Below are 27,822 nucleotides of genomic sequence, written 5' to 3'. Positions count from 1 at the left end.
GTTGAGACCTGAGATGGCCTTCTTGCCATTCAAGAAGGGACCTTGACAAGCTGGAGAAACAGGCTGACAGGCATTTCATGAAGTTCAACAAAAGAAAATGCAAAATCCTGCATCTGGGGAGGAATTCTCCCTTGTATCAGTATAGGCTGGAGACTATCTGGCTAGGATACAGCTTGACAGAAAAGGAAACAGGATCCTGGAGGACATCAAGTTGCACATAAGCCAGCCATGTGCACTTGCAGAAAGGAAGGCTACCAGCATCTAACAGACAAAGGAAAGAGATTACCCCCCCCCCCCGTTAATTTAGCTCATCTTCGGTTTACCAAGACAGACCAGCAATATCAAATTATTCAACAGAATATGTAGGTTAGCTTAGGATATAACACAATGCAATTAAAGTCCAGAATTAAAGGCTATGGATAGGACTTGAGGAATTCTCCTGTATGGTGAACTGAGCACAAAAATGGTTGAACACAGCACCAAGTACACCCTACGATATGAAAAGAAATTCAGGAACAGGAAGAGAGCAGATGTTAAGCCCTGTGGGGTGACACTGAAGTCAGACTTCATAGTGTAAGGGTGAAATGAAATGAGTGGAAGATCTCCTCCATTATCAGAATTGGATTATTCATTATCTGGCACTAGATTACCATTTTGCTACAATATGTCACCACTGACTGGAGCTGCTTATTTGGCAGCATAAAAGGGCTGTAAAGTTCTAAGGAAGCACAGAATATCCCTACAGATAGAAGTAAAAGAAGAATCCATAATATCAGAATGAGCTGAACAATACTAAGAAAAGGAAAGCAAACAACAGGACTGAAAAAAATTAAATGAGCTAGAGAAAAAAAAAAAGGAGATATGGATATAGTTTTAACTAAAAACATATGTGCAGATTCTCCATCAGCATAAACAGACATAATTCCATTAGCATCAGTCACTTCACAGGTTTATTACACAATGTTCACTGCTTCTGAGTTAATGCTGTAGGCTCACAGGATAGAACAAATACCTTAGTTGAAGCTTTACCTGCACAAGAGATGCAAGCTCAGAAGCACTTCAGAGATTGAAGTTTTTTAATCAGCCAACATTTGATTTTCTAGACACAGGTTCCTCTTTCTGGATTCTAACTTGTACAGCATGGACCTACTTCCCTCTAATAAGCACTCACCTTCTTTAACTCCTCCTGAATGCTTTTGCCGTTTTCTTCTGAGGACAAACTTTCCTTCTGGTTTTCAGGGTCTGTTCTAGGTTCAGACTCTTGTTCTTCACCAGAAGATGTTTCTTTGTCACTCATTTTAGCAGCAAGCTGAAATAACCTGGATTTAAGCTCCTCTTCCATAAGTTCAGGCTTGATATTCTGATGTTGATCCTCACTGCTTCTATCTGTTTCTGATAAATCATCCAAATCCTACAAAGAAATTAGAAGAACAGTGTAAAACGGTATAGGTACAGAAGGAAAGCAGTTTCACAGAAAAGGGTATACGTACAATCAGAGTGCAGACAGGATAGAAAGAAAGCAAACAATGTGGGCTGAAAAAGAATTACCACATCTTAACAGAGGAAGGCCAACCTACACCTGTTGTGTTGGATAACGTTTCTAATTCCTGGCTTTTATGTCACATTGAAAGGAGCTACTAAAATCATTACACATCTCAGTGCAGGTAATAAAATGAAAGAATATTGGCATTTCTCATTCCCAGTACTGCACTGTCATCACTCTCAGTTATGGTACATATAAGGAAACTAAAGTGCAAGAAGTAACTTATTCTGACAGCCTGGCAGTTGTGTCCACCTTCAAGCTGAAAGCCAGGCTCAGATTCCTTTACTGCTGGTCCTGAGCATTATTCTTATTTTCCTAAGGGTTACTGGAAGCAAGGTTTGAAAAGTAACTTCTTGTTGGTTTTTTTTTAAAGCAACATTCATTAAGATTTCCAGCTTTCCCAGTGACTGTTACATAGGTGGACCCACTACAGCTATAATTATTTTCCAAACACCAGCCACCTCAGAATGTGACTTCAGGAGCATCTTTTTTTCTTACCTCTGAATCCTCAAAGTGAAAGTACTCAGATGTTTGGTTAAATAGGGTGGGTTAGAAACAGACCTGACCACAAGTTTTTCATTTTGCAGGCTGAATAGAAAGAAAGCAAAATCCTTTTACGTGCCTGCCTAGCACGGTGCCTGCTCAACATTTAATCATGTGCAGAGCATGCTTTCTTCTTTCTGCCATCCAGGAGGAGGCTATAAAGAACACAGCCTGGGACTTGGAAGCGGCAGGCACACTGCAGCAGATCTAAGGTAATGGTTCGGAGCAATCTTCAGACAGGAAATTATTGCTATTTGGCAGGAAATTTGCCTTGCGCTCTCTTACTGTGACAGAACCAGACATGGCCGGAGAGACTAAAAGCTGCACTTTCTCTGCCATTTATTTGGAAATACATAAGCAGATTTGCTTTGCACAGCTACTCTCTCTCTGCAGCCTCAGCAGCAGCGTTTATGGATGGACCAATTGCCTCCAGTTGTCACAGCAAATGTTAACTCTGATGATTCCCTCAAATCCTCCTCACTCAACTGCTCTTCATGGTGACACGTTATGTTTGTAGTGTCAACCTTCATCTCTCATACAGCAAGCTGTACTGTATTCCCAGGCACTTTCACAGCTTAGTGTTACAATTTGGTATGGAAAAATACATACTAAGCTACTGTAAGATCTGAAATTTGCTGCTGAATCCATCTATCCAGTAATTTGGAGAAAAACTATCACAATTTAGATAATTTACGGCACATTTGCATTTTAGGAGATGCAATTCATTAGCTTGAAATATTTATTATTATTAGTTACCTAGTCTCAGCTAATTACTAAAATCCCTCTTTATTTAATATGGGTATTTGGGCATTTATTGAATGGTACCTCCAAAGACCTACTCTCCTGCTTCCAGATGATGTGGTTTAGGATCACAAGACTTGCTAGTGAGCTCTGACAGCTCTGCACCATGAGTTTAGGCTTCCTCAAGAAACATCTGGGCAGGAAGAGTACGGTTTAGCCTGGAGTTGAGACTGCAAGGGAGCAAAAAAACCACCATTCTATGCAGACACAGAATTTCAGCATAGAGTCCTGTGGGAGGACGCACTTTGAGGGTGTTTATTTGCTTTCAGCTGGATTCTTATTCCCCATCTTTCTGCTTGCCAGCCTCCTCACATTTAGCAGCTGGAGTATTTACATCTGTAGGAATTGTCAGTTCCTGCTTACACGCAGAGATAATGATATCCTGAAATGCTACATTTTGCTGCTTCTGTTATTGCTGGGCTGCTTGACTTGTGTTTGACTATTTGTGATGAAATGTTACCTCCTCTGTGGATTAGCTGATTAAAAATGCATTAGAAGCCGTGACAATGAATAAAAATAATAAAGACACTGAAAGGTATTATTTATTTAATAGATGCTCTCTTAAATTTCATTATTCTTTACTGGTCACACTTTTGCTCTATCTGCTAAGTTTAGTGACATCTTTTTGTTCATATAAATCATTGTATAAGTTCCTATCAGCATGTATCAGCAGTAAATAACATAAACATCTGCCAACAAGAATGAAAGGCCTGCTGGTTCATCTGAAAGCAGAGCCTGAGGGAGGGTCTGGCAGGCTGACACAGCCACACTAAAAGTAAATCAAGTAGGTTTAATGCAATTGTAAATCCTTTGGCAGACAATGAAGAGGAAATACACTTTTCCTAATACACACTGGGCAAATCCTTGCAAGCAAATGGCTGATAACTCAGAGTAATCTCAGTGAATGCAAAAGCCTCAAAATAAAGTAAGCAAGCCAAATACTGTCTCTGAGGCTCCAGAAGTCCCTGCTACATTATAAACCCTGGACAGAAAAGATCCATTCAAATAGGAAATAGATTAGAAATTCCAGTTTCCAGATGAAGAAGACACAGATAGTGAGTTTGCAGGCAGCTTCTCAGTGAGAACTGGGGCAGTTTCAGGGCAGCCGTTCCCATAAATACACCCCAAGCACCATCCTGCGGGCACCAGCAGTCCCACAGTGCTCCCCCCTACCTGCACTGTATGGGGAAGGTCTTCTGATAAAAGAATCAATTCTGTAATGAGGGCACTCTCATCACTGGAAGCAATTAAGTGACTCTACTTTCCACCAGACATCTAAGAATTACAGCTACACTAAGCAACATCTCCACTCAAAATGATAACGAAAGCCAATAAAGCAACAACAATAATGATGGCGAAAACAGAGTCTGATGGTTTGAGTGGTCACTTCTTGTAAAGAAGTTGGAAAATAATTCCTGTTACAAGCAGGGTAGGTGGATAAAAGGCTGCACCACTCAATTATGGCTCCCCAGGAATTTTAGTCTTCTATGCTCCATAAGCAATCAGAAACTTGTTAGTAGGACTTTGGTGTTGTCAGGACAGTTTTCACATCCCACTGTGCTTGCTTCATGGCTGTGTTTACAACATTTCTACAGGCAACCTGCTAAAGGAGGCTGTTCTTTTACCCATCATAAAGTGGCAAAAATCTCCCCAAATTCAGCTGCCCAGAGAAGCTGTGGTGCCCCATCTCTGGAGGCACTCAAGGTCAGGTTGGATGGGGCCTTGGCAGCCTGGTCTGGTGGGTGGCTGCCCTGCTCACAGCGCAGCGGCGGAACTGGATGGGCTTTAAGGTCCCTTCCAACACAAGCTATTCCATGAAATATTAAGTTCCCTTGTTTGAGTGCAATCCCAGACAGTTCTATGAAATGTTCTATAAAATTCAGTTGTAAGATACAAACTGACTGCAGTTGTTCCAGAATGTTACTGGTGACAGCTCTGCAGATTTGGAGAAGGGAGAGAGCAAAGAGCCTGCTTTCCTTTTATTGTGAGTCTCAGAGACTATAGTAAAGAGACAAATTAAAGAGAAAGCCCAATGCTTAGATTGCTAAACTGAAGTCTTATTCTAAAATATGGATGAAAACATAACTGTTAACAAGTTATTGTGTTACCATTACAATGCAATAAGATATGGAAAAAGTATGTTTCTTCACTGCAATTTACATATGATCAGTTGTTCACCGACGTTGTGATGCAATTTTGTGTGTTTTCAGTAAATTCAGCATGTGAAAATGTACACAGAGTGAGAACTACACAGTGAAATGTCCTTAAGCTGACAGTCAGCAGTTCACTATGCATGTATGCTACCATCTTTTGCAAACTGTTTACATGTAAGTCCCTCTCTGATGCAGCCTCCATGGCTCTAGACCAATGCACTACTTTGGGGATCACATGAAATCCCCACATCCCTTTAATTTTATTTTTCCTAGAAATGGAAATGATGCTTAGTTAATTTAGTATAATAGCTCAAATCCGACCCCTTAGGCTCTTAATGATTGTAATTGTTTCCTAGGTTTTTTCATCCCTAGCAATTTCCTTGCTATGATGGTTTCTGGCCAGCCCCTTCCTGCTCTGAGTTTTCTGTACCAGAGAATGGAGAAACAAACAGCAGCAGGCAGGCACTGATGGTCCCACCAGGGTGTGTGCCCACACACAAACTAAAGGCACGCACCCAGCCATACTACTTCCCAGGGAAAACTGCATTGCTTTAAGAGCATGCATGTGATCTCAAGTCAGAGCATTGCTGCCTGCCCCACTATGGCTGAAGGAGCAGAGAGCAGAAAGAATCTCTTTTTGCCCACGTGGTAAAATGAAAGGGAGAATGGCTCAGAGTCCCAAACCTTGCATTTTGAGCACAACAGAGAGGTACAGTCAGCACTGAAGATGCAAGGCAACTCATAAGGGAGTTCAAAAGAGCAATCGTTTTCTGCATCAGGTTGCACTCTGAGACACAAACTGGTCTGCTGAAGGATGCAGTCGTGTGTGTCTGGAGGCACCCCGCTTCTCTGCTCTCCACTGGAGGAACATCTGCAGGACTTACCTGCAACAGAGCAGCAGAACGTAGGAAGCCACAATATGAGACAGACACCCACAGAACATGCACAAATACGCAAAGCCAGAAATGGAAAGACAGATGTCTATGTACAAAATACAGTCCTTGTGGAGTCCCTGGAAAAGTCCTGTCATCCCATCTGATGTTCTAAGAGGTCGTTAATGGCTACTGAAGTGCTGTTGGAGCATATGAAAGTCCCCTTCAAAATCTGGAGCTCATAAACATATGAGGAGACGACTACAAATGACTCAGCACAGAACACCCACACCTGCCTCCTAGAAGCAGATGGATAGATACAGAATTAACTATAGTTTATCCTACATTAAAAGCCTGCCTTAAATCCTAGAACCCTAGTCTTGACCTATCGAGGTCAAGTTGTACCAGGAGAGGTATGTAACAGTTGTTTCCAGGAGAGATATGGGCTAGGAGCACAAGCAAACAATTCCAGCCATCCTAACATTTCTCAGACAGCTTTAAAGATCAGATTGTGATCAGAAGTATAGCGAGAAGACAGCATTTTGCTCCTTGCCTCAGACTCACCACTGCAGCATTGCAGCAATGATCCAGCTACAGGAGTTGAGAGGAGTAGGACACAAGAAATGGAACTGGACAAGAGGTCAGGATTCTCCTCCACCAGATTGAGAAGTGTGCTTGCATGGCTGGTAAATGCTGGGGGACAACTGGATCCCCTATATAATACTAGTCTCTGACTTGAACAAATCCTAAACAGAGAAGACTTCTTTGCTTTCATGTTATCTCCTGCATGTTTAAGATTTTTTAAGATAAATGTTTGGGGAGTGCTTTACTGTCTTTAAGTTCTGTGATAGTTTTTTTCGAGTTAAAGTACTTACATTCTATTTGCTTCTTAATCAAATGACAAATCACTTAAATGGAAGTAGTTTGTGAACACTGACTGTAACACACCAGAACTGAAACAGTCAAGTGATTAATAAAAAGCAGACAGTGTTTGGACCATATTTCAAAATCATTAATTCCTGAGTTTCTACTGCTCTTTAGCTTTATCCTATACCAGGACATTTGCAAACAGCACAGTCAGGACTCCCAGGCATATGAGTTCATTCTTATTCCAAGAACAAAGGAGTAAAAAAAAAGATAACATCTACAGGTGATTACTCAACATTTGATGGCTGTTGGCAGATCCTGACTTTTTCTTAAGGAGTATTGTATTTTTCAGCATAACTGATGTGACTGATCAGATGAAAGTGGCACATCTGAGAAAGAGGCAAAGCCTGCTCATGGTATATTTAACACTTTACCTTTTGTTTCTTCTTGGTTATGAGGCATAACGAAGATAAGGCTTGCAAGAACATTCCATCTCCCACTCACAATTCACATGCTATTGCCAGCACAGTTTAATTAGTTTTGCCTATATGTATATTTTTAGACTGCATTCAGTAAGATCACAATTACCTGTCTTAAATTCTTCACGTTGGCTTTTGTGTGATTTTTTCCTTCAGATAATTCTTCAGAGATCGTTTTGTTCTTTTTCCATCTTCTTGATCTCTTTTCTAAATCGTACTGAACTTCTTCAGTCTCACTGCTATCTGAATACTCCAGGCTGGTTGCCTGTGGGTTGAAGTTTACATCCAGTTCTCCATGGAAATGTTTTTTTTCCATTCTGGGCACATCGCTCTGAGTTCTGCTTTGTAACCAGAGAAGTTTGCTAGGTCTTTTAGCTTCCTGGGAAGAGTTTACCGACGATGTTTCAGAATCAGAGAACAGCGTCTCAGTATTGGTGTATAACCCAGAGGAAGGTGAGGTGACTGCCTGGTACTGATCATTGCCATAAACCCATTCAGAATCATACTGGGAATTGGTACAATAGAAATCATCCGGTAATTGCCGAGGTCTCCGCCGCAGCTTGTTCAAGGCCACATTCCAGTCGTAATCATCCTCGCTGTCTGAGCCCATCTCGTCATATGCAGACACAACGCTGGATTCATTCTCCAAAGCTTCAAATACTTGACTCTTTGGTTTGGCGAGCATCCGAGGGCGAGGCAAAGAGACATTCTGCAAAGCTACCCAGTTTCCATCAGTGCTTTGTAAAACGGGAGGCGGATCTATGAAAATGAAAGAATAACAAACTTTTCAAATATCATACATTATCACAGTGTGGAGAGCTCTTGATGCCTGCTTGCAATTGGCTGGCCACAGACTGGAGATTTCAACAAAACCAATGGACAAATGCATCATGAATTGCTATCTTGCTGCTATCATGAATTCTCTCATGTTCTGAACTATGCTGCTGTATTTCTGATCAGAAGTCACCACTTAAAGTCATGGTGATGATAACTTGAAATATGAGAGTCCTTAAACCAAGACTCCCCCCCCCGAAAAAAATATTAGGAAAGGATGAAGGAAACCAGTACAAAGACATCTATAAATCCCATATTTTGCATATGTCTTTGATTCTATGTGCAGTTTTGACATCCCATCTCAAAAAGAAAAGATGGAAAAAGGATGGAGAAGAGCAAAAAAGTGTGAGCCAGATTCTGAAAGGGCTTCCTTTTAAGGAACAATCAAGCCAGAGTGTTCTGGAGGAGACAGAACATACATTTTGGAAGAGATGAGGCAGTCTCCTTCAGCCTAATCACTACAGGACATAAAGTAAAACTAGAGAAATCTAGCTTCAAGATCAACAAAAGACCAATAAATAAATAAATAAATAAATAGATAGATAGATAAAAAAGGGACGCAATGGGTAACAGACCTGCCAAAGATGTTAGGGATGCCTGAAATGAATCTGTAATAACACAGAGATGGCTATGGATATAGAAGAGAAATCCACTGAAAGTTACTAAATACAAAAAAAGACTTCCAGCTGACGTACACTCTTTACTATAATCGCTGATACACGAAGAAGACAAAATATCAAGCATGAGAATCATTCTCACAAATGAGCAGCTTTCTTACATTTTCCAGCAATGCTCCCTAATTTCAGCACAGGACTCTCTTGAGAGAAAGAAGACCACTTTTCCTTAAAAACCTCACTTCTTTCAAACAAAGCAATCAGCTTTGGGAGACAGAGAAGAAGTTGAATTCGGCTGTGCCATGTTACACAAAAGTAATGCAGTGGATTCCCATGCCATTATGTTTTTTTCCCTCTCCCAGCCACATCCCTTGATTTTGTTTAGCAACTACACATAAGAATCATCCTCAGTTATCTGAAGAGAGGATAATGATTGATTAGATCCTACAGGGTAAGCAGGATGGAAAGCCAACTCACTGAGAAATTTACATTCAAAAAACTTCAAGTCATACGAAATGGGCCCTTCTGATTTTCCAAACCAAAGTCACTTATTTGAAAGAATGGATTTTGTGCACAGTTCTTAAGGTGCACATCATCATTTACCCAAGAGAAAATTAAAACAGATTTTAAGAAATCTTGTTAGGAAACTATTGCAAAAAGGAAAAAAAGTGCAAAGTCAGTATTCATCTCTTGAGTCATCATTTAAACCAGTCTAGTCAAAATGAATTGTGAACTGCTTTTTGGCTATGTGGCTACAAAAGCCCACTAATGTAACCGCTTCAAACTCTTGGCTAAGATTTCTTGCATTTTCTGCATCTAATACAAGCTATTTACTACTCAAGAATAAGGTTTTATTTATACATATTAGCACACTCAGTTATTTAAAATAAGCTCTACAGGCAGCTCAATTTCATCACAGATATGGTTCTTAAATGAAAGAAACAGAGCAAATCTTCTGAATAGAGCACCTGAAAGGAAATTGGGTCAATTTGCCATTCTGCTCTGGTTAAGCAACTGTTAAGTACTAAATTGCTGAACAGTTGAATTCAATGGGATCGAAGTGAGTTCTTTAATTTAAGTACATAATTAACTGCTTTACTGAAAATAGGCCTCCAACTAAAATGCCCAGGAAAACAATATTTCCAACAGGAGACTGAAGGAACAGTTCACAAATAAAGGATACTTAGCTAAGTCACATTTTAATACTACTTTATTACCACCCAATTTTCAGGTAGAGGACACTATTCATGCTGTCTGATTTTCAGCCTCCCAGCTTCTCTAATACCACTCAATTGGCATTACAGAAACACAAATGGAATTGATGGGAAGTCCCATCACGGATCACTGCAGGGATCAGAGAGATGCAGCAGCTCTACAGCTGCCTTGGGATAAAGCACAGAAATGAGCAGCTCCTGTGTCCTGGAGGAACAATAGCAAGAGGCAGGTCGGCTCTGCTCCTGTGCCCCTTGGAGCCAGGGCTGCTGCTGAAATGAGCAGTTCGCTATCTCCCATTGTGCCAACATGATCATTATTAGTGTGTCTGTGAGGATGAAAACTAAGCTGCTCTTTTGTGCAGCAGTTACTTGACATGGCCTCACAAACAGCAAGGCCAGAACAAGAGAGGCAGAGGAAACTGGCACCACAACAGCAGAAGCCACATCCTTCAGTGACAGACTGTACTTATGTCACCTTGAAGCAAGCAGGGAACTGCACTCTAACCCATGGTGCTGGCTTAGTAATGGGGCTAACTTATGATGCTGCTCCACTCATTTTTCACATTCGCATTCGTATCCAATGTACACACAGAGGGCATTTAATCTAGGGCAGCTGCTTGTTCTCACCCATACTGCTTCATCAAACCTGCAGGGCTGCACAGGTGAGTTCATCAGGGTAGAAAATGAATGTGTGAGGGGAATCTTAAACTTGAATTATTTCACTGTTTGGTTCACTATGCAGCCTCACAAACGTTAACCTGTGCAGCAGAAGGGAGGCTACAGGCATCTGCAAACTCCTTTCACTGGAGAACAAATAACTAGGCAAAAAAACAACACAGCCCTTAGGCTCCTGTATCTTAAAAGCCCTGAAACACATCCAAGTTAGATGCCTAATGCTTCATAATACTCCAAAATCAACTTCCCAAAGGCCCAAATTTTGAATCTGTTATTGGAAAAAAACAATGGTAGGATAAGCAGTGATACAGTCCAATGCAATCATGACACCCTCAGCATTACCAAACAGACATACAGACATAGACATCTTCACATGTGACCTCTGCAAGCACAGATGCCAGCAGAAATTTCCTAGAAGAGGCCCTTGCTTTATGTCTTATTTATTCCACACAGTGGACACCTACCTGTGCAGCCTACTGTAGGGAACTTGCTTTAGCAGAGAGGGTTGGACTCGATGATCTCTAGAGGTCCCTCTCAATCCCTGCGATTCTGTGATTTTGTGTGTGTGATTTAAGTGAAAAACAAGTGACAAGGTAAACAACTTGACCACAAGAATGTCAAGCATGTGCTAATGTGAGAGTATCAACAAAAGAGGAAGAGAAAGTGCTCCTTAAGTGACCTTTGGGCTCATTAAGGGTCATTAACATATTAAAAAAGACATCCACCAATACAGAAAAAAGATGGACATGAGACAGCAGCTACCCCTCCCTAGACAAGGGAAACCTTCTAGCTCCATAATATGCTTCTCCACTAAAGATGAAACAGAACAACCAATTCGAAACTGTCAAAGAAAATAGTTTTGTAAAGTATTTTGTAAGTTATAAGTTAGTGACCATCCTTCTAGTTGGGGATGTGCTTGCTTTGCAAAGGATCACCTAACACCTGATTCTGCACAGAAACAAAACAGAGACCTTAGTGTGGATTCTGACTATGCATGCTTAATGGCAATGTGCATTGGGTGTGAACCTAATCCCTATTATAGATAGCAAGGGAGTGAAAACTGAAAAAAAAAGAATCATATTCGTACTAGAAATATTTACTTGTTTCATTTAGCCTGTCCACACTTTTCCAGCTGGGTAATGCAGAGAGCTTGCGTTCCTTCTGCTTCTTGAATTGTCCTTTCTGCTGTCTCCAAAGAGCCTCGGTGACAGACGATGCAGGGTCCAGTCCTTTGCTGGGTGTATCTTCACTAGCCAGGGAGAATGCTGACTGAGACCTCTGCGGGAATAGAAATCAAAGAGCATGATTTAATTACAGAAATATTTAGTTATTGAACTCTTTTCTGTAATTAGCATGAGCATTCTGTTACTCAAGGAAGTGTGGGGCCTGTGAGCATCCAGAAATGGTATTTAATGTGTTCAAAAGAATTGCCTAAAGTGCTAGGTTGCTTACCCACGTGTCTTTCTGGTGTTATGCAAGGAGGCAGGGAGTTGTTTGTACTACCAGGGGCCAGATGGAAGGACCAATTAAGGTGTAGCTGTTCCGAATGTGCTTGGTGAGGACTGTTATCTACCAGTTCCAATTCAAGCTAGCCAGAAAGAGACCCCATTGTGTTGAGACATGATGATCTATTGTTGGCTCAACAGGCCATCTGTTGTAACAATATTCAGAAGTTAAAAATTAAAAAGAAAATGCAAACAAACAGCCTGTTCCCCAGAAATAGATCTGCAATTCAACTGATTTTAATGCCAAATTCTTTTGTTTGCTAGGATATACGTATCTCACAATATGCAGTTTTGTGCAATCGACAAAACTGACAATTGCACACCTATCTTTTTGCAGTAAGGTCTCATTTCAAGTCAAGATGAGGTAACCTGACTGTGACTGAGAGGAAAGGGTCCTCCTTTGGATCCACAAAGAAACATCAGACATTTTAGCTTTGATTTAGCTGTTGGGATCAGTTACACAAATTGTATTTAAAATAGGCCAGACTGTCAAAAAATGGAGAAAACTGGCAGTGCCCTGCTGATTTCAAGGCAATTCACTCTCATCTTACACTAGAATTACTAGTGTAATTCTAGAAACATGGTTACAGCAGCTCAAATCATGTTTTAACATCTGTTTGATACTACTTTGATGCTGTACAATTTTATTTCTTTACTTAGTGGCTTTGCTTTTGATGGCACTATGCGTTTAGGCACTTTGAATGGCAGAAGTGATCACCTTTTAGAATGACAACTAGCTTCTTCCCCTCAGAAAGTTTTACCCCTCAAAAACTCTGTCTAGGCCTTCATTAAGGGAGTTTTAGATTGTCTGTATGTTAGGGTTTCATTAAGAAGTATGCTTTCAATTGCTCGGCTTCATTACAGGGGCCAAGGTGGCACTCTGAAAGATTTGTACATTTTAACTGATGTGCACTTTACAAATAATTGACTAAATCTGTTATCCTCAAAAGGGCCAGCCTTCTCCTACATCAGAGCACTACTTTGCTCTTGTTGTAGATGAGGAAAAGGATAACTTGTCTTTAAGATACTTCCAAGTCCCTTCAATTCCCAGGTAAGCATAAACACTGCTGGGCGTCCTTGATGCTGTGAGAGCAATGTTCAAATGTCTGTTCTGGCTGTGCTTCCTCCCATCTGAAATGCTCCTGTGTGTGTCCTGTGAGACCATGCCAGAAGATTTAATTAGCTGTAAATCTTCCCATTAACTACAAAACTTCACATTTTTACAGTTATTTAGGACCAGTTCATGTCTGCCATATACTCTGATATTTCTGTGTTAAAGCTGCCACGTATTGAGAATAGCATGTAGTTGTGGCTGTCTCCATTTGCCCAGTACCAAGAATATTCCCTTAAGGAGAACAAGGCAAACAAAGGGATAAGAGATGCTGAGGAACTCAGAAGAAGTAGTATCCTACAGTCTCTATTTTCCCTTATTAGTTAAAGAACTGAATCATAAGGAGGAGAAAAAAATAATCAGGAAAAGTTAAGTAGCCTGTTTAATGATAACCTGGCCTTAGATAATGGAAGCAACATGCTTTTCCTTATTTATGTATAATCCGTAGGTTTGACAACTTCAAGTAGTGTTTTGTTTAAATGGCAGCTTCTCGCCTGCCTACTCACCATTTCACAAACATCCCAGTAAGGTTGCATCATGGCAGTGGCAGTGTTTGCACTTAGCTAACTTGAGATCTGCTAACAGCTTTGCTGCTATAACACAGAACCTGGCATGGGTTGCAAATCTCAGGGAGGGAGCTGAGCAAATCCTGCCTGAAGACCTCTTCCTCTGCAGCACTGCTGCAAGCAGTACCCCTGTGCAACCTAAAGCCAACTCGAGTGCGTGTACACCGTGAGGCAGATACATCCTTCAGGCACACTAGAAGATACAAAATGCCATGAAGGATTTTAAAGAGGAGAGGGCTACCTTAAGAGCCTGACTGACAAACAGCACTGAAAGACAGGGAAGCACGCTGTTCAATGTACTGTAGAGCCCAGGAACTCAAACACATGGGAAATGTGTTACTGAAGACAAACTGATTCTTTTAAGTTGTGTCCTGAAGCCTTTGGGTCAGGCCAGATGGAAACTGACTGCAGCCTCTGTCAACTTTCTGTGGGCAGCACAGAACCAGTAATACGCTGAATCTACTGCTAATGCCAGGCTAAGATGGCTTGACTGCACCTCTGTATTCACACTGTAAAAGGGTGAAATGATGCTTCTGTAGGGGGCTGTTGAGGTAGCACACTTCATTACTACTTTTACAGCTGTTTTAGTTGTTTTATCTGGACAGACCAAGAAATGGCAGTGCTCTAATAAGCTCCAATTAAGTTGTAAATAAAAGGATTGGGCCATTTCTTGCTCTGAAAGCCGGTTTTAGTTAAGGCTGGAAGAACACATAGTGCAATTGTTTTATTCAGACACATGTAAGTGCAAGTGTAAATATTCTCCCATAAGAGAATGACTGGTACAACCACAGGTAGTCCTAATTACTATAAAAAAAGGAGTGCCAATACTCAAGCCTGGTGCAGGAATACAAAGAAGCACATCCTGGCATGAGAACAGATCAGTGTATGGTGGCACAGATACGCTCATTTTTTTCAAAGCACAAAAGCAAGCATTGCCTGTAAATCCATCACTAATTAACTACTGTCCTGATTGGTGACTGTATTTGATGAGAAAATGATTCACGACCTCCTTTTGTTTCTTTTGCAACTAAAAGTAGAGACAAACTAGAATGTCAGTCATCTAAGATGAGGTTACACAGCAAAAGCTCTAACCTCGGTTGGCACATCAACCAGCTGGCACAGGTAACTCAGCAGCTGTACAGCTATGGGGGTTCTATGTGGGCTACCAACCCACATATGTGCCTGCTGACTGCACTGCCACATGAGGGAACAGGACTGGAAGCTGACCTGGTACTCCATATAGCTGTGTGTAGAGGCACAGGGGTGACTGAGGAAGGCCAGCTGCACTGACTGGACCTTGGGTCAGTTGGCACTGGAAAAAGGGGCATGTGTTGACTGAATGGAGGAGTCACGGCCCTGCATCTTTACCAATTACCTACAAACTTGAACAGCGATTAGATCTCATGACTGACAAACCAATCCAGTGCATTTGCCACAAGAACCCAAATAATGCAACAGCCCAAATATGACTTTCAAAAGGAGACAGAAGTGTAGGAGCTTTGATTTATAAAGATAAGAGAGGTCAAGAGGATCGTTCTTGACCAGCTAAAACTACTGGCACCTTTTCTAACCAGAGGTTCTGTTTTGTCAGAAAGTGATAACCTGTCAGCCAAGTGCAAATTACAAGGCTGTCCTGTTTGCAGTGAGACATTGAAGTGCTTTAACTGTTCGTTTCTTTGTTTCTGCAATAAATTTAAACATCAGCAGATGGCACTGCAACCCTGAAGGTCATTTGCTGTGCTCCCCACACACGCTGCTCCCTCTGAGGTCCGTGCTGCATATTGAATTGCTGCGCGGTACATCACAGCACGCAAAACACAGTTACAGCATTCCCAACGTTTCAGTTAGATGAGTGCCCACCGAATCCTGCCTACTGGCACCTGCTGTGAGACGTTTGTTTCAAAAAGAAATCCTAAACACTGTATTACTGTCTTTCCCCCACCTGTTCAGGCAATTTCTGCTGCACAGTAATAAAGTCTTAATGAAGAAAACTTAGCCTTCATCTTGTTCTGGCATAGCACTAAAAGCAATCTGCTTTCTATGTATAGTCTTGTATAGGCAATGTGATTTCTGAAGATTAAAGAAGGATAGGATAAGAATTAATCACATACAAAGTCCATTATTACATAAACATTCCATCATCTGAACATCTATAGCAATTTACAAGATCATGCTTTGGAACACTAAATAAGTGCTACCAGAATAATTATCTTTAGGAAGAACAATTTTTTTATAAAAACACTTGCAAATATTGAATCTAAAGTTGATAAACTATGGATTGTTTACCTTTAATAACTGCCACGTATGTATATATCGTATTTAGAGAGAGAATATGCAGATTTTGCTCTACATTCTTTATCAAAAGATGAAGTGGTGTAATTAATGGGCAATTCCTCTTGCTTCTTAGCAGAAGCCAGAGTAGCAGTACAAAATAGGACCCAAAAGCAACTAATTGAAGTCTACAAAGAATATTCTGGATCATGGATGCTTTTCCCCTCACTTATCTTCCATTTTACCCTATTCCTTTGGTCTATTTTAAGTAGCAAAACTTTGATTTATCTACACTTATCTGGTATAGATAAAAAACTCTCTTAAAACTGTGGTGCCACGAGGATAAGGCACTGCAGGGCCTCCATGGCATTGGAACCTCACCCCTGGGCAGCTGCTGGGTTGAGATTTGAGGCCCACCTTGTTTATTCAGTGATGCAGCCTGAAATTGCCAGCACAAACACAGATGACTTAGGTACCACTCTCCGTGCCTGCAAATTTTACAGCTACGCCTGTTTGCAGCAAAAAACCCTCACTTGCTTCTCATCTGAGCTCTATAAATACAATCAGTGCACAGACAGAACCAGCAGGTCCCACCCACCTGAACAAGCACTGTAGCAGTCCCTAAACATCAACAGATACTGCATCCTTTGGTATGAAAACTCCCACACCAGGAAGGAGATGAGATGAGCCTGAGAACGGTGCCACTCTGCCACAGCATATTTATCCCTGGAAGTGATTCTTCCCTCTGCTCAAATGTATGCAGTCCAGACATTTAGCAGTGGGTGTGAAATACCAAGGGTTTCATGCATCTGTTCCTTAGTTAATCTTGTATGTGGCAAAGGATCTGTTAGCAACCTTAGGGCTTCTGAAAAGGGGCAAGAATAGGAGATGAAAGGGAGATTTTCTCACTCAACTGATTAGGGTATCATCCCATCCTGAAACACCACCTTGAGTAGCAGCATGTGCCCCAGCTACTTGGGCAAATTCTTGAAGAACAGACTGGAAAAAGCAAAGAGAACCGCTCCCTGTCCTGCCAAAACCTCAGAGCATCCATTCCTGCAGGCCTGTCAAGCCGACTTCCTTGCTAGTGCCACAGATGCAGCCTGGCTGCTCTTCAGGTGGGTTTGCCATCCTGCCACTGGCTGCTCAGACAGCCGTTCTCAACATCTCTGGTCCTTTAAAGGGACTTCAAAGGAGTTCTCAGTCCATCAGCAGTATGAACTGCACAGCTGTGAAAGAACACATAGAGCCGTGTTTGGGTGTACATTTGTTTTGGTTCAGCTTGGATTATCTGACCCTGAGGATCTGGAGATTGCAATGGAGAGGCGGGAGATTATTCCCCAACAAGCCCACTGGAGCTGAGCATGCAAAAAGCTCCACACAGCACCACACAGAAGTATAATCCACTGTGTTTGATAGACTTTGTTTTTTTTTCCCAAACAACAACAAAGCCGTGAAATTGAAAATGCTATTGCTTTAATGCAGAGGATTTTAAGCTAGTAGTAAGGAATATTTAAATATTGGTTCCAGCAAATGAGTATAAACATCCTTCTATTGTACTTAAGTGGTTAACAATTTAGGAAGATACTAGGAGCATAGAAGAGCTAGTTCAATCAATAGCATGGATGTATGTGAGCAAGTCTATAGTGGTTTCCGGTACATCAACTATTACAGACTTTTGCCCACTCGACCTTTCATGTCCCATTCTGACCTTTGTCTGTGAAGTCGTGCTCAGAAGAGCACTCACTCATCAGAGAAGATCACAGCATGTCTGACTCAAATAGCTCCTCAACAGAGAAATCTTCAGCGTTCCATGTTTATTTGCTTCTCTCTGTGATAATACACACCAATTTCAACTAAAAATAAAAGTAAGCGTCAGGCTCTCTCTCTCTGAACATCACAGATTTTAAATCAGATCTTAAGGCTTTGTGTGTTAGGATAACAACTTCAAACCAAAACAAAGCTGAAAGAAACACACACGATCTATGTTCTTCAGAAAATAACAATGCAGAACAACCATCTTTCTCTATCCTCTCTCCTATTTCCTTTCATGCCTTAAAACCTATCTTGGCTTGCTGCAAGGGCTTGATCATATATCTAGAATCCAAAGCTGTCTTTTTGGATGTTTGTCAAGTGCACAAAGAGTACTACACAGCCCAGAATGAGTAATCTTCTGCTAGGGCTGCATCTCAAACAAATTCAAACTACACAACTTAAAAAGGACAATGCTGCCATGTTGAGCTTTGCACTGATTATTTAGCTACATGAAGCCTTAAAAGGTGATAATGACTGCTGAGATAGTACTGCAAAAGCAGCTGTAGCCTATCTTCCTATTGCAGTGGAAGAGAGGAAATTAACCAGACTACTGTGCCCAGGGATGTGTTGATCTGCAATGCATGAAGTGTCAAATGGTCAGCTAGCTCCTGATCAGTTTTCCAATGAGACTTCAGTGTTACACTTGAAAAGCCAGTAGATGGCAGCAGGATTCGTAACCTGCAAAACATTTAGAGAAACTTGGATCTGCTCGAAATTGAAGTGAATTTAAAAAGACCCATTATTTCTAGCGCACTCGTGGCTTTTCCACTTCAGAGTTTATTGTTCTTTCCCATTATGTGATAGGTTGTGTAAAGAATCTGGCTTCTCTTGTAAGGAAGTAAATAGCCCACCAGGATCCAGCATAAAAGCATGCAAGCCTTATTGGAAGGCATTAGGTCCAGGCAACACGTTCTGTGCAACTTTCTGATCCCTGGTGACGCTGAAAGCTCCACCTATGACATGATATACTAATGAGCCATAATACGTTTTTTTTCTGACACAAAGTTGTTGAGAGGTAAGAACTGGAGTTGGCATAAACTTCCTACAGCATTACACCTCCCTCATCTGAAGCGGCTCTCCTGCTGCACTACATGACTGCTGAACAGAGCTCCTCCTTGAAAAGGTGTTCTTCAAATATTTGTCTGGGACAAACCTACAAAGGTACAGAACACCTGCAAAATCTGCAGGGATTTCCAAAGCAGTGTTGAACCTCAGACTTTAAAGCATTCAAAGAACAGAAAAGGAAAAAAAAAACAACAACTCATAGTACACTGCGGACCTTGTAATTAGCTTAACCAGTAAATTTCCACTTCCCCTGAGGGGCATCATAATGTGTATTTAATGAAATCCTCCTTTTCCCTATATCCCTAGCTGTTTTAAATATTATAAATTATGGATGAGCTTCTGTATATATATGCAATCTTGTAGCTATAAAGTAAAGACCGCTAATACAGCACTTAAAGCACACCAGGATGCCTGCACTCCATCAGTGTTTAAATGGGATGCAATATGCCAACTGGTCGTTTGCTCTCACTGGCAGTGATGTATGGGGCAGAAAGGGACTGCAGGAGCATGGAATCACCCATCCATCACGTTAGGCTCCTCCTATCCCAGCACTGTACAGCCTCTGCTTGATAATGAGAAACAGATGGTGCCATCTATCTCTTTTTATGAGATGGAGAAATAAAATAGTCAGCTGTGCTAAAAAAATATATATTTGTAGGACAGACAAGGGATCTTGAAGAAATCCAAGAAGTAAAAAAGGAAAAGACGGTATTTTTAGCTACTGCCATACCATAATAATGCAGTTAAACAATCAATAATATATCTTAGGGAGATACAAGGTGGGAAGGGCTCATTATAGAGGAGATCAATAGATTTCCCTCTAATCAAGCAGGTCTCATGCAGCCAGTCTGTTGGCTTCCACAGTGCACATCTACAAAGAGATAACCAAACAAATGCAATGGTCATTTCAAAGCAGGTGATTTTGGATGCCCACTGGAATTTTCTGAATGATGTGAATGAGCTCCATGTAAGTAGTTGTGTTTAGAAAAAAACTGCTCAGCAAGTGTAACCCCACTATTATATTTGGGATCACTACAGCTTCCCCATGCTGTTAGCAAGCTTCTGGTAATACAGTGCAATGCAGTAATAAATACAGGTTTCTAGTGGCCAGTGTTATGGCACCCAACTGCCTTAAGCACCAACGTCATTAGCTTTATTATACTAGTAAGCCACACGTGTTATGTTCTACACAGAATATAAATATAGATATCTACTTTAAGATAAATCTCTAGTTCAAAGGTGTGAAATTCTAATTGCCTTCATGTTTGAGATCGTTACTTCCCTGCCCTCTGCATATTTATATTTCTGTTAATTATTTCTTCTTCCCTTACATTTAATCTATCTTGTTTCTGCTTGCTTCAAGGACTAAGTTGTTTCTTTGCTTTCCAAAGACCAAACTCTACTTAAGTAATCCATAAAGGAAACAGGAGTATATAGACAACTCCAGCCTTTGTAACAGCACACTTAAAATGCTTTCCTTTTTCCTTCCCTTAGGCTTGTTGTGGCTAATATTTGCTCACATTATGACAACAATCACATACAGCTCAGTGACAGGATGTGTACAGGAAAATTGAGGGTTTGCATTATTTTGGTGAACATCAGTGCCATCAGTTAGGAAAGCTTCACTTACTGCAATAAAAGCTCATAAAGATTTGCTGTCACAAATTTGGATGAGAGTTCTAAAATCCTCCTGGAAGGGTGTAAGGAACTTTTCATGGAATGTACATCTGGTCATAGGACCTAACTGCCAACTTCTCTAGAATCCAGGCTTTCATTTTGGAAAGATGAAGTACTGCAATACTTTTGTCAGAATAGACAAAAGCTTTCTCAAATGGCAAACAGAGGAGAAATTAATGCAATTCAGCCCCCCAAATCTGGTGTGTGTGCTTAGCATTTATAGGTGGATGAAAGCAATATTGAATGGAAAGCTCAGGTAAAAGCATTCAGGGTTGTTCTACTGTTGCAGCTGAGTATCAGGCAGGTAGTAACTGCTCTAAATTTGCTCTGCACAAGTTGTCTTTCAGTACACTCTCCAGCAGACCTTTTGCTAGAGCGAATGTGACTGTATTTCTGCTATCCTAGTAGGCTAACATAACAGCCTAGGAGCTGCAGAGCAAAGTGCTTAAACATGCCCACTCTGATTTGTGATAGCTCAGTAAACAGCAGCAGCTTAAAGGCACTGCTCACTCCAATTTGGAAGTCGATGGGGGGATACTCTCGTTTATATCTCTGCAATTCTGGCCCACAGTCTTATATTCTGGGGTAAATCTATTTTCACTGGCAGCGTAAGCTGGCAAACTAAGCTGGAGATAAGACTCTGCTGTGGGGGAGCAGCATGCATGAGCACAGCAGCAGGATATTCAGGAGCAGCAGCTTAAACCTCTCTATCAAAATTTACTGGAACTCATCTGTCACTGTCTTCACTCTCCAGTTGTGAAACAACGTATTCAAGCCTATCACTTATTTTCACTTCTTTTCCCTAGCTGCTCTTCTTAAAACATTACTAATGCAGCTTGTCAGATTTTCTCCAGCTTTGTAAGCAGGAACTAAAGGCACTGTGGTGAGAAATAAGTGAGAGGAAGTGGAAATACTCTCTAGTATAAGGCATAAATGATGCAGTAAAGTTGTTTTTAGGGTTTTTTCTTTGTTTTTTTTTTTTTTGTTTGTTTTTTGTTTTTTGTTTTTTGTTTTTTTTTTCTGGTAGGGACTGTTTTCCTTAAGATGGCTAAGGAACAAAATATAATTTATAGAAATCTATGATGGTAGACGACATTCGTAGGTAGATTCAGCAAAAAATCCAAATAAAACCTAAGTGAACATAAAAAGTTTAAGGAATAAACACGAGGCATGGTATCTTTTCAGCATTCAAATCAAGCAGCAAAACCACTTTTGGAATGTACTCGGTTTTCCCTAATGCACTCACCAATGCAGTACAGTGTCTGTGATGTACTTCCCTAACCCAGGGTGTCCTATGAAAAGTACGAACTGAGTGATGTGTCTGTCAACACACAGATTTAATGCTTGTTCTTTGTAAGTCTATTTGCATCATTCCAGGCAGGAAGCATACTCATGCAGGATTTCAATACTGCAGCTTCGTGCAGCAGAAAACATCAATATTTTCTCTTAGTCACTCACCCACAGTGTGTATGACCCCCTGCGACTCCCAGGAAAGGTCAGCATGCTCTGATCTGAAACAGCAACGGATGCCAGGCCACTGCTTCTGGATGGCGGCCATTCGAAGTCAGCCTCAGCCTGCTCTGTTTTGCCTTTCTGCTTCTTTATAATCTGTAAGGATGGGGGAGTGGGGTGGGAGGGCAGGATATGGAAGGAAGGGGGAAAAAAAAGGTACTTTTTTTCATGGAGAACATGACATTAACTCTTTCTCAAGACAAACTCCCTAGAAAACAGTTTCCCTTTGCTTTTTTTCCCAGCTCATGCAAGGATGATTCTGACAAGCTGCACACACACTTCTCATCTAAAGTCAGACTGCATGCAAGCACACAAGCTTCGGTACAATAAATCATAATCAATGCCTGGAGGAACACCGGAAGTGAATTAAATAAACGTGGAAACCTGATCCTACCCTAACACTTTAAGCATCAGCAGCATCTAATGTCAGGTATTTTCTCAGATAAGAACATTTGCGAAGACACAAAACATAGTAGATATGAGGGGAATTTCAGAGGCTGCTATGACATCTAGAAACATTTCTACTTGAAACAAAGAGGTTTTAGCTGTCTAGACACTATTTTTGTTCTTACAAATCTAGACTGTCTTGAGAGAGAGATCATATAAACTACTTTCCCCCTACACTGGCAGATTATTTCCTGCTGTGCTTCATTTCCATACGTTTCCCAACTCCACTTTAAAATATCTACAGAAAGTTATCCTATAAAAGATCTTGCTAGGCAGCTTTTACAAATGTGGTAGCAATTCAAGCTTAACTAATATAGGCCCTGGACTACCAAAGACCTAGTAAGGAGACCTGATCTTCTAAGATTCCTATTAAAAAATGAGGAAGATTATTTTCCATTGAGCTGCTGCTCCTCTAGCTCTACTTGATAGCCCTGTAAACATGTTCCTGTTGCAGGCATTCATATATTGCTGAATGCTGTATCTCATATACAAATGTGTAATGAGGTTAGCTCACACAAAGGGAGATTGACCCTCCATTGTGGCTAATTCTTTAATCACTAAAGCTAAGAATCAGTTTTTTCATGTTTGTCTTGCCTTGCTCCAGACTGTCCAGGCAGTCTCAAGGGTTATTTGTTTCAAACTAGCCCTCCATTTTGGTTCTATTGTGGCTCTATTAGTGCCACCTGCTGCTTTGCAGGCAGAAGACAAAGCTTCCCAGAAAAAGCCAAACAAATCAGACGAGTTCTGGGATTTTTTCTGTCTCTCTCTGTTAATATTTGTCTCGTAATGATTCTATGTTTTGTAGATGCAGAGTTCAGTACAGCTGCTATAGCCAAGTGCCTGTTCCTTTAAAGGGGAAAATTTTGTACCTTTTGGCAAATACAGATTTTAAGTTTGAGCAAGTAAGGTTCTCCTCTTCCCTGTTAGTACATCACAGACAGAAGGAATTGTACCTTTCAGCTCTGAGTGTGTAGGCCATCACGTCAGGCACTGAATTAATCTTATTTGTTCACTAATGTCACTGTCAGATACAGTTGGTTAAGCCTTGATTGTGATAGTTGAGGTTGCAACTTGTCATTTATTATGTACTTGCTATATTGATGTCACACTGTTCTCTGCTAGAGCCCAAGCTCACTGGATTAAAGTATCATGTTTTGGTTATTAAATAAGCTAAAATAAAAAAAGTAAAAAATGCTTGCCATACCTTCTGCACAATGGTTGTGGCCAGCTCTTCTATGAGATCCTCCTTGTGTTCTTGCAAGTAACAAGCCTCGTTCTGTTTGTCCTGAATGAAAACAGGTACCTGTAGTTACCAACAAATATCTGTAGACTTCTCACATAATTTGTACAGATCAGAAAATGGGTAATATGTCCTGTTGGCACTGTGGGAAGAGATTGCAGGTACTTACATCACATGTCACTTTCTGAAGCGCAACATACATCTTGAACACAAGTTCATAAAACTCATGCTCAACACTGTAGGTTACACATGAGTCACTACTCTTTATTCATTGTTTCCTTTATATCTACTTCTTTTAGTACCACTACCCACATTAAAATAATTGTTATGTTTAAATTAACAAACTATATTAGAAGATGTTACCAGGCTGTCACTGTAGGTCTCTGCCTTAGAAATAGCTTCTTCCACTGCTTCCTCAGCAACACGTAAGGCCACAGCAAGGGTATCCATCATGCTGTGTCCTAGGTGAAGAGTAAATTGAAATGATCACGTTCATTATTTGTGTTTTGCATGACAGAATGCAAACTTTAGACCCATGTTCCAGACATATTTTCTCCTATTTTGTTCATGACTAAATTTATTTCCTCAACCCAAAATTTTGCATAGCAAAATAAACACCTTAAGAGAGAGCGAGCAATTTTTTTTCTACTAACTTCCATGTAACTTCTTAAATTCAAATATTAAATACCATAAATCACGATATTTCAGTAACTAAGAAGGAAATCATAGGGGGAAAATCCATAAGCTTCCTATAAGCACTAAGAGGATATAAGAAAAAAAAAATATGAACATAAGAAAAGAAGTAGGAGAGAAGCAGCAAATACTGAATGTTAAGAAAATCATGCCAGAGTAAGCGTGTAATATCTTGAATACTGAAGCATGAAATCTCAGCATGGCACATATGAACACAAAGGATTTTTAATATATTTCTGAATGTTCCAGCTAAAAGATGGCTGGATCTGTGAGCAAGACTTCTCAGCACTCTAGGCCATTTGTCCAGTAATTCAAAGTGTAAGGGCTATGTCTTAATGAAATGAGTCTTTAGCAGTGTACCTTCTGTCTGCCTGTAGAATGTAGAATCACTGCCACAAATGCTTCCATCATTTTCAAAGCTTCCTTCAAAACAGCCTCCTTCTGCTCAAAAAAACCAGCACCACACGTTAGTATAAGAAATACCCACTCACAGCGGAGGCACTGTTAGATTAGGATATTCTCTCGAGGTACAGTGGCAACGCACACAAAGAAGGATAACTGGAAAATTCCTCTTACCTTTTTATATAAAACATGATTGCAGCAATTTTTGCACAAAATAGGACTCCTTTTGAAATGAAAAATTATTTGTACAATAAAAGAGAGAGAGGAAGAAGCGACTAGAATATAAAACTTACATGGTGAAAGTTAAGCACTCGGAATTTGCTTTTAATATGGCATGGGGTTGAAATAGATTCTACTTTAAAGGGCAACGCTGTATAAATAAGACAAAACTAGATACCTGTGCTAGAATTTATCTTCAAGTGGAACAAAAGGTTTACCTAACAGTCACATGGAGGAAAGTTAGCCATGACATTTAAACTCAAAGACCTTCCTCAGAAAAGACTCACAGAGCACATGCCACTGCATCTTGTCACTGAACTGTTCGCTGTACCACTCAGGGACAAATCCAATGACAGTGTGGCTTAAGGAAAGACTGTATGTCACAGGAAAGTGCTCAAAGATCCCTCCCCTCAGTTTTAAGCCCCACATCCATCCTGACTGATGTATTCTTGCCTTTACACATATTTGCTCTCAGCTGTTACAGAATCTTCTCTACAAAGACAAATTGATGCAGGTACAGCAAAATAATAATAAACCAGAATGCATCGGTCACTGCTTCCTAAAAGTTTACAGCAATATTCATGAGAAACAACTGGAATTTTCACTTGGGACTAGAGAGGCCATTGGCCATCCCATGCAATTTCAGAAAAAGTTGAAAACTGTAGAAAAGCTACAGCTGCTGTAGAATTTGAAAGAATTACATTAGGAAAATGTTTGGCCCAATAAAGCCAATGAGATCTCAAACATTCATCTAGTTGAACTTTAATTAATTCACTAAAATTACCAGCATGACACAAAACACCGCTTAAGAATCTATTTTACATCTCCAATTATTTTTATGGGGTGATGCACTGTAACACCACTGTTAAGGAAGGATCATGTCTCTTCATTTAAAGGTTGCTATCAATTCTTAATTTTCTTTTAACCCTTTACAAACACCTTTATAAAAATAAAACGTGGCCAGTTTGTGATCTTTCTGATAGCAAAACCTTGTGGACAAACTGAGTTTAGGTCAACTTAGACATACGAAATGTATCCCATGCTGACCAAATTTTGCTTCAAATGCCACAGAAATATTCTCAGGCCAAATGCTGAATGCAAATACCTTCTCTCACTCATTGGCTACTCAGAACTGCAATAAAAGTTGGGATACAAACTTGAATACAAACTGCAATTTACTTCACAGACTGAAGATCACAATTCTGTTTTGAGTACTATCATAATTAAGATTATCAGTGGTGTAACTACAACTAGACATTCTTTACATTATTGAAATGGCTCTCGAGGCACTTTACCTCTTTGTTATCTCTAGTTTGGTATTTCTGGAAAGATACAACATTACAAAATCTTTTAGGAAAAAGATTCTCAGAATTTTCATTGTTTCAGTTCTTGTGTTGAAGCAGGTAAGGTCATAACAAATGAACACAGCTGCTCTTACCTATTACATCAGGACAAACGCCACTCTCCAGTCTATGCTTCTTGTATAAATTCTTCAGGACTTTGGCACTTCCAAAACACTTGAAGCGGCTCTTCACATTATTATAGTACCAATCCAGAGACTGGGTCCTTAAGAGCCTAAAACAAAAAGGAAACAACATATTTGGAATTATTCTACAACAAACAAAACCGGACATTAAAAGGGATCACTGCTCCTATTTGGGAGAAAACACTGGAGCTGGAGAAGTCTACTCCACTTAGGGAACCTCAAAGCAGCAAAGAGCTGCATGCAGACAACCTTTCTTGGCTATCTACTCACAACTGCACTTTGGTGTTACTTCCAACAATAAGCACCACCGACATCAATAATCCATCCTACTGGATTTGTCCCCAGAGCTCACAGACTGTTAGAAAGCCACAAGAAAAGCTCCGTATCTTTTTCTACTGGGCAGAGGGCTCTCGGTTCACCTCTCTTCCTTCAGTAGTTGGTGATGGAGCATCTATGCCACATCCCCATCCAACACTACCACAGATTTCTATGGGAAAAACCACAGCAGACCCATACATTTCCTAAAGAAGGAGGGATGCATCTTAAGGTCCCCCTATAAAATAAAGCTGACTTACCCAAAGGCATGCAGGAAAGAGAAATACGTTTGAGCCAGTGAACGTGAACTTACACTGCATGTTCTCTTCCCTGTTTGAGCTCATTTGTTTCTTTGCATATTGCCACAGTAGTCCATTTTTAGTTAATTTACTGCACTTACAAGTGCAGGAAGCAAGATATTTTGATATGGCATGAAAACATCTTGTATAAAACAGTATGTAGTACAGGCTGCAAAGGTAATTTCCCCTTTGCACTAATTACTATTATAGAGGTCTTAACTTAAAAGGTTCATGGAGCTCACTACATAAATAAGCAGAGATTATTCCCAACAGAACAGACTTCAGAAAACAAAAGACTAAGGTTAGCATCCAGGGCCAATATGTGATCACACAGCAAAATAATGCTAGCAGTGCTGAACTCTCACCACTTCCAGACTTGAAGAAATCCAGATGGTTTAATTCCATTTATTAAATCTGGGCCATTAGGTGAAAACCAAACCAAAACACAACCTCACTGTAACCATAATATTTTGCTTCAGACTCCAGATTTTTCTTTATAAAGAGAAAAACACATGAAAATCCAACCATTTCACAAGGAAATATTCTGTCACCCTTAGCCACACTAACAGTGTAGATCATATTCAGCACTGACGCTCGAGAGATG

General features: G+C 40.4%; 1 protein-coding gene across 4 annotated transcripts in view; it reads right to left on the bottom strand.

The window, feature by feature from the left end:
- Positions 1-27,822, bottom strand: part of LOC122189784 (myosin VIIA and Rab interacting protein) — a 191,422-nt gene that overhangs the window by 18,949 nt on the left and 144,651 nt on the right. For all 4 annotated transcript variants that reach the window (XM_042889159.1, XM_042889161.1, XM_042889160.1 and 1 more), the window contains 8 exons: positions 26,557-26,693; positions 24,858-24,938; positions 24,168-24,265; positions 23,769-23,849; positions 22,064-22,213; positions 11,696-11,873; positions 7,368-8,017; positions 1,172-1,411 (listed from right to left, as the gene is read on the bottom strand). In XM_042889159.1, the coding sequence (XP_042745093.1) occupies positions 1,172-1,411; positions 7,368-8,017; positions 11,696-11,873; positions 22,064-22,213; positions 23,769-23,849; positions 24,168-24,265; positions 24,858-24,938; positions 26,557-26,693 (1,615 nt within the window). The remainder of the gene's footprint in view (positions 1-1,171; positions 1,412-7,367; positions 8,018-11,695; positions 11,874-22,063; positions 22,214-23,768; positions 23,850-24,167; positions 24,266-24,857; positions 24,939-26,556; positions 26,694-27,822) is intronic.

Source organism: Lagopus leucura, unplaced genomic scaffold, assembly GCF_019238085.1.
Source record: "Lagopus leucura isolate 7727_CA_CO unplaced genomic scaffold, USGS_WTPT01 Super-Scaffold_100157, whole genome shotgun sequence".
NCBI classification, from domain to species: Eukaryota; Metazoa; Chordata; class Aves; order Galliformes; family Phasianidae; genus Lagopus; species Lagopus leucura.
This window is presented reverse-complemented; position numbering and strand designations above follow the sequence as displayed.